This window comes from Mugil cephalus, chromosome 15 (genome assembly GCF_022458985.1).
Source record: "Mugil cephalus isolate CIBA_MC_2020 chromosome 15, CIBA_Mcephalus_1.1, whole genome shotgun sequence".
NCBI lineage: Eukaryota > Metazoa > Chordata > Actinopteri > Mugiliformes > Mugilidae > Mugil > Mugil cephalus.
Genome location: NC_061784.1, coordinates 12480087 through 12487892, shown reverse-complemented (window position 1 = coordinate 12487892; position 7806 = coordinate 12480087). Strand labels below are relative to the sequence as shown.

Here is a 7806-nt window from a genome sequence, read left to right as displayed (position 1 = left end):
TTGACTTTTAATGTTTTGTTTTTTTTATTATACTTTAAACCCTGTATATTAAAAATGGAAAGAACCTGTATTACAGCATCACCAGTGATCATCACTAAGTTTTATTCATATTTTTTTCTAACATTTTGCTGTTAGGATACATATATTTTGGCTTATTGAATTAAATTTTGAATATTAAATTGCTGGAGTTGTGCACTAAAATCACTTGTTTGTATCTCGTATTCCATGGCTACAGTCAAATGAACTTCACAATAAAATGGTAAATAGAAGAATACTTGAATCAAAAATACATTCATTCAAAAAAAGATGGCAATACATAACTAAAGCTAGAAATTAGTGATAGAACAGGCCATGGCCTCAGAGTGGCGCTGTTTAACTTGCCTGCACCCATGACTTTAGGTCAGGAGTCTATTAATTACCAGTTTGTGTGTCTGCTGTCAGTGTGGAGCCTCCAGACTTCATCACTTGGAGCGTCGTTTTGTCCTGGACCAGTCTCCTTTGCTGCGGGTAACACATCACATCTCCACGCGCACTTGTTTCTGCAGGTAAAGTTGTTAAATATCCTCATGCAGCCAGTTTGTATCTTCAGTGTTTTGTTCAACTTGAAGTTTAATCCTGCTCCATCCGTCACTCTGAAAAAAAAAGTGGCCGCTGAGACTCGTTAGTTTTGGGGCTAATGCTGCATCAAGAAAACAACACATTTGCTTCATCTAATCCAGTTGAATCCTGAGTAACTTTTGAACATTTCTGACAAACTTTAAAGGCAGAAATAGTTTCCTTCTGAGAGATTAAAAAAAAAAAAAAAAAGAACAAGCTGTGTGTCATCTTGATGTGAATGTGTTTGTTTGTAGAGATCGTGGCAGCTTGAAGGTGTGCATGTGTGTGTGTGTGTGTGCGTGCACTGATCCTCTGCAGCAGCATGTTGCCACCTGTGAAGAAGGACCGGGTCATAACTCACCTCCCAAAGGTTAGTGAATCTCTCTCTCTTGCGCACACACATGCAGACTCACACACACACACACACACACACACACACACACACACACACACACACACTGTAATGCAATTACAACTAACAGTGTTACTATTGAGGATGAGGTATTTAGGGTCAGTGTTTACTCCTCTGAAAATAGATGACTATAAACTTTCTAAATGCCTCTGCGAGCTGGGAAAGTTTCACCACTCGACTGAAATCATTGTGTAGATGTTTGGTTTGTCTCTTTCTATTCGTTCCTGACCGTTTTCCTTCTTTCTTCACAGTGTTTCAGTCCAAATGCAGCGCTACACACCAAAGATGGCTTCCACCCGGAGGTGAAGGCCCTGTGTCAGGTTCAGAAGAAAGGCACCGAGAGGTAAGACAACGTTACGCTGAGTCATAACGCACCGCGTCTCATCCTGCTACTAAACACTGGGATGTGGGTTCAGAATAAGTGAATTTGTTGTGCTGGGGTCATCGAGATCAAGCCATGTTGTGTGTGTCAGCTGACAGCCTTGTATCCTGTGGTCTGCTCAGAGATGAGCCTGGTAACGTGTCTCTGTATTAGTGCTGAGAACTGAAGCTGAGAAACTGGTAAAAAATAACAAATACTCGTAAAATGATTGTGACTTTTTAAATAATCAGGAATAAAGAGAGCAGCGTGTCTGAAAACAAAATTATTCCAACTTTATGGGCAACAGCAGCTTCAGTGACAATAGTAGTAACAGTAGTAATCTCTTCATTTGTTTGTATTTAGCTGTAGATTAATACAAGTTTGAGCTCAAGGCTCAAAACAAATTACAATACCCATGTTTATTACAGACTGTACAGTATAACCCAGTGTTAAGGTGTGGTGCACTTTTTATTTACTGATGGACAGCAGTGTTAGTTTGTTGGAAGGATCCTTGCTGTTGAGCATTTGTTGTTAGTAAGGAACCACAGGGCGGTCAGTTGTGACTTTTAAAAGGTGATTTTTAAGACTTTAAAACAAAACCGAGCTATTAGCAGCTCTGCATTTAGTCTTTCTTTTCAAATGCAAACACAGGGTTTAATAAGAACTAATTAAATAAGTGATACGTTTGATCATTACGTACAGGGCCGCCACAAGCGGACAGGCAAACTAGCCAATTACCGAACTGCCAGTGACAATGATGGAACCCCTATAGACACTAATGGGGCCGTCTTCTAGTGGCTGATTGCTAGTGGGGACTGCTGACATTCGGTCGGTGATCAATGACACAACTTGAAACCCCCTCAGACACATTGGGAGTCTCCCTAATGGGGCCCCCGAGGTGCCTCTTGCCCGGGGCCCCCAGAGTGTCTTGAAACAGCCCTGATTACGTAATAAAGATAAGGAGGTTTTATTGTAATTTCAGTACAGTGTAGTAGATGCAGTATAGTGAGACGAGAGGAGACGTTAGCTCTACGATGACACAGGGACAACATAAGGGACTGCGCATAAAGCACGACTTGTGCAAACTTATGCAGACAATACAAAAGAGTGCAAACAATGCCTCAGGCACAACATAATGTTCTTTAAGTTGTCCATTAAAAGGCTTATTTGTTCACCATTTACTTTCTGCAGCATCATGTCAACAACTGTGCATCATTCTTCATGTTTTTGTGTGTTTAACTTTAATGACGTGACAGTATTTACTTTCTGTTTCCAGCCTTAATATCGCCAAGGTCATCGTGGTGGGTGACGTCGCAGTTGGGAAAACGTGTCTGATCAGCAGGTGAGAAGGAGTCATAAATAATAAGAGACTCTAATACGCCAATACATTAAGACCACTGACGGGAGAGGTGAATAACATCGACCACCTTGTGACAATACAATGTTCTGTTGGGAAATATTTGGACCTTGTATTCGTGTGGATGTTACTGAGACATGTAATACCCACCTAGACCAGACCAGACACCCCCACCCCATAGCAGGGACACTCCTTGGTGGAAACAGCTGTCCCCAGCAGCTCAAAAAACATGACAAACAGCACAAGGTGTTGACCTGGCCTCCAAATTCACTAGATCCCAAACTGATCAAGTGTCTGTGGGATGATCCACAGAGGCCCCTCCCCACAGAGGCCCCTCCTCTCAACCCAAAGGACCCAAAGGCCCCCCACTAACAACATCCTGTTAGCCAACACAACAGGTCACCCTCATTCTCCAATGAGTCACAACTGTTTTGGAGGCACAAGTTCAACCTACACAATATTAGCAAGGTGGTCATAATGTTATGGCTGATCGACCTGATCAGTGCATGTTCACATCTTAGTAATATGGCTTATGGTTGAACCTGAACCGAGCTTCAAGTAGAAGATATAGCGCCAAAAGAGGAAAATATTACACAATCCAATATCAGATTAAAATGTGTCATGTGAGGCCAGTTCCTTTTCAATCTCTGAAAACTTTCCCGCTACAAAAAAAAAACCTTCATTTACTTTGAAACATGTGACTGTAGGATAATCTAACAAATGTGGGACACATAAAAGCCTGATTTTAGTCACACATAGAAACGCACATGGTCCACCTGTGCATGTTTTCCTATTCATTGATATTAAGAGTTTAACTGAGTTTAGGTGGGTTATTTTAGGACACGGTGGAATCAGTTTATGCTCAGTATTATCCTCCGACATGTCATGAGCTTTTAGACCCTAACCGCCTTAACTAAACTAACTGAGACTTCCTGCTCTAATGTGGCCCCTTTGTCTGCGTAACCTTTGTCCCGGTTCCCGAAAGGTTCTGTAAGGGTGCGTTTGACAAGAACTACAAGGCGACCATAGGGGTGGACTTTGAGATGGAGCGCTTCGAGGTGCTCGGCGTCCCCTTCAGTTTACAGCTGTGAGTACTTCAGAGCCTCAGCCCAGGACGCATCCGCTTCACTGAACACCCAGCGTCACCAGGGCCAGGCACATTTACAATATCTGTTTTATGCAACACATCGACATGATGAAGTTAAAAGTCCTGAACAACAAGACCAAAGGTAATGTCGTAACCGCGTGAAGCGGTGCAGCATCCTCCAGATAATCTGATGTTCTTGTTATTTAGACTGTTGAGTGGGGATAAAAATGACTAAAACTATGGTTACGTAAGTGCACATATAGGATTAATACAATGTCACGGTAATATCCTGTGCAGTCTGACTGGTCTGTTTGTTTCAGGTGGGACACAGCAGGTCAGGAGAGGTTCAAGTGCATCGCTTCCACCTACTATAGAGGAGCACAAGGTGAACTCCTCAAATCCTCTGTGATTTATTACTACGCCTCTTACTTCCAATCGAAAATTATGCCTCCATCTTATTGGTTTTACTTCAGTTCAAACCTGTTGTTGTCTTTACGTTCCTCCAGCCATTATAGTGGTGTTTGACTTGAGCAGCACAAGCTCATTAGCGCACGCCAGGTAAGAAACAGTCTACGCCATTACCGTGCACCATTACTCCATTAAAACGCCATTAAAAGTTCTTTACGATTCTGCACGTGGGTGTGTTTGTGTAGGCAGTGGCTGGAGGACGCAATGAAGGAAAACGACCCGTCCAGCGTTTTGCTGTTCCTCGTCGGCACCAAGAAGGACCTGAGCGTGGGTGAAATTCATGAAAATTTACAGGCGGTTGAGAGAGAGAGAGAGAGAGAGAGAGCTGAAATGTTTATTCTAGTTGATTAGTTGAAGGACAGAAATAAATACAGCAAAAAAAAGTCTGAGGAGAGATTTTGAGGATTTGCTGCTTTTCTTTTTTCTCATCTTTGGAGTTTTGGTCTGTTAAACAAAACAAATTTGACTAGAAAATTGTGATTTTTTTTATTTTTCCATGTTAACTGGGAAAATAATCAGTGGATTATATGTATAAAACTTCATAAAGGGTGTGAAAATAAATTCTTATTTGATCACTTCTGTTGTTATTAGTCAAACAGCTGCTGGGGGACTTCCTGTTGATCGAACTAATCGATTAATCGACTGGTCATTTCAGCTCTGAACAGTTTACTTTTATTCTAACTTCTAGTTTGTGGTTCCATCTCTCTCCTCAGTCTCCTGATCAGCTGGCTCAGGTTGAACAAGAAGCCATCAGACTCTCTGAGGAAATCAAAGCCGAGTACTGGGCCGTGTCTTCCAAGTCAGGTGGGAGATAAGCGCACAGTCATCGACCGCATGTTTTTCACTGGCTGTTTTATCTGTTCTTTTGTTTCTCATTGAGCTCTGCGTTTTGTCTCTTGCTTGTCCCAGGAGACGGAATCAGGGATTTCTTCTTCCGTGTCGCTTCTCTGACTTTTGAAGCCAACGTTTTGTCTGAGCTTGAGAAAAGCGGGTCGAGGCGCGTCGGAGACATAATCAGTGAGTCGGTTAATGCTCTGTAACTCAGCGGCTGCATGACTTTTTCAGCTTTCTGCTTGTTAAGATAAAGTTTACGTGGTGTGGGTCCATTGAGAGTCTCAGAGTCATGTGAAAAATATGTAATTTTTTAACAGAACTTCTCTGAAACACGCCTAAAAGTAGAGTTGAACACAACCGTAAGGTTATTTTTCTATTTTGCTTCATGGTCCATAAATTTTTGGTCATTGGGTTTTCCATTCAAAAAAGGACATTAAAAAACAACAGGAAAAAAAATAGTGGTTATTTGATTTTCATTTTAAAATTCAAAAATTAAAATGAAATAAAATACAAATTTTAAAACTAATAAATGGAACAACAAAAATTTTATATACAAAAACCCCGAATAGTCAGATATATTTGGGCAGAACCACAGTACCGTCGTTAGACGTGCTCTTACTTTGAAAACGGCAACGTCCGGTTGCAAAATATAAAAAATGGCGCTTTTTTGTTTCATTTCTCTGTCTTCCACATGTCTAACACAAAAAACTAAACCATTTACACTCTCACACACACCTGCAGCTCATTTATAGTCACAGATCAACCTAACACTTTGCCTGGTGAGAGGAAGTTGGAGCACCTGGAAAAAAACCTACGATGACATAAAGAAAGAAATGAGGATGTTTCTATGCGATTTGGACCTGAGTCTCGACCAGGTCTTTCCCTAACCCTTCAATTCTTTTTTTTTGATCCATCTCTTGAAAGGTCCATTCTGGTTCAACAACAGATCATTTCACATTTTAAGCCACCCAGAGGCAGTGAAGTGACCCCAAACCATAAAATTGTCAGCAGCCACCATGCTGTGGTGTGTTCACTGACACACTGTGCTTTTTGTTGTTGTTTTTGTTTTTTGGACAGCCAAGGCTTTTTCCGGTCACACCTGTCAGGCAGGTCGAATATATAAACCTGTGGTGTGGTAAAGAGACTTATTTTTGTGGCAGTCTGCTCTTGGTTGAGTTTGTTTTTGTTTTTTTTCCAACATTATTTCAAAATGTTGGGTGGAAAAAAGTACCTGATGACAACCCCTGATAATTATCTTCCAGATCTTAGAGTGTCATAAATGTAGGATGCACTTACTTTTTCATTCAATTTCTGTAACCGAAAAAAAATGTTTTATTTGCAGGATTAATAGAGACCCTGAGTGGTGACGATAAAATACAACTTAATTCATGTTGTCCATCTGAATACCAAACATCTAAAAGGAGTTTCTTCTTTTTCTTGTTAACGCAGGGATCACAGACAGCACAGAAGCAGACCACAAACCCAAAAGGAAATCCAACTGTTGCTGAGACCAGACACACGGCTGCCTGGATAATATAACTCGAACACTAACACACACACATGCAACAGGAAAACTCAGTGCGGCTTCAGCCAACAGTGAAGTTGTATTTGTAGCATTCAGCACATGGCCTGAGAAGCAATTTGCACCAATCCCAAGTTGCAGGTTGGGCATAATGAATTAGAGTCAGGAATGTTTACTGCCAACCACGGCAGCAACAAGATTATTCTCCACCACATCTTTTTTCCCTTCATAAATGTGCGTCCGAAGCAGCGTTTTTTTATCCTGTTACTGACGGAAACATCCAAACCCGACTGCATTCTTCTTGTGGTTTTTCTCACCGGCCTCATGTCATGTGTCTCTGCGCTGCTAATCGGATGCGTACGCCGGCCCCAGTGACCGCGGTCATACCCCTAATGCATCTCCATCCTCTGACATAAGGTTTCTCACGAGCTAGAAAATGGAGGGATTGTTTTCCCCCGCTGGGGGAAACAAGCAGATAGTTTATATCTATGACGAACCGATTCCCTCAGCGAGCCAGACAGGAGGAAGACGTGTCCTCATGGGACCACGCGGCGTCTCGTGTTAAATGCAGCCGTTTTGGGAGCTACCCAATTCAGTTTTTTTTTGTTTTTCATTTCATTTTGGATGAATAAAACTGATCAATTTTATACAATAAAAATCTGCAGTATATACTCTTTATTTTACGGTTTGTGACAACTTTTATTACCACCGTCCCTTTACTTCTGACTGCCAAATAAGCTCCAACAAAAGACAGTTTTCTATGAACACTTTTATTAAAGGGATCACAGGTAGAAAAGGCCGTCCACAGCGCCACAGACATCATTTCTCCCCCGGTCACCGGCTCCGACGGCGGCAACGTCTTATTGACCTGGCACGAGGTGTCAAACCCACAACGTGTACTCGGGGGAAAAACCATAATTATTTTTAAAACGATGCGCACGCCGTTATGGGCCCATGACACTTTGCAAAAATGAAGCACACCATTAGTCAAACACCAGTGCTGCTTGTTTGTACCGTGGCACAAAATGGAGAAACTGAACGCACGAGTTTAGAGGGAAGCGGAAGCGGCCTCACAACGGCCACAGGACGATCACAAAATGTTTTTTTAATAGTATATTCATTCCACTTATATTACCGCGTGCAGTTCAGAGTATTATACAGGGTTAGG

General features: G+C 41.8%; 1 protein-coding gene across 1 annotated transcript; it reads left to right on the top strand.

Annotated features, from left to right (window-relative positions):
* The first annotated feature begins 456 nt into the window (after positions 1–456).
* Positions 457–7316, top strand: rab34b (RAB34, member RAS oncogene family b). Its single transcript, XM_047606438.1, has 11 exons — positions 457–545; positions 854–967; positions 1261–1352; positions 2647–2712; positions 3713–3814; positions 4135–4199; positions 4321–4372; positions 4468–4549; positions 4996–5086; positions 5192–5299; positions 6566–7316. Exons 2-11 carry the CDS (start codon positions 920–922, stop codon positions 6622–6624), a joined length of 765 nt encoding a protein of 254 aa, XP_047462394.1. The 5' UTR covers positions 457–545; positions 854–919; the 3' UTR covers positions 6625–7316.
* Positions 7317–7806: the final 490 nt, after the last annotated feature.

Bases quoted from the DNA above. Each gene is read 5' to 3' on its own strand.
- rab34b (XM_047606438.1), top strand. From the start codon at position 920: ATGTTGCCACCTGTGAAGAAGGACCGGGTCATAACTCACCTCCCAAAG. The intron at 968-1,260 runs GTTAGTGAATCT...CTTTCTTCACAG, and splicing joins TCATAACTCACCTCCCAAAG to TGTTTCAGTCCAAATGCAGC. The intron at 4,200-4,320 runs GTGAACTCCTCA...ACGTTCCTCCAG, and splicing joins CTACTATAGAGGAGCACAAG to CCATTATAGTGGTGTTTGAC.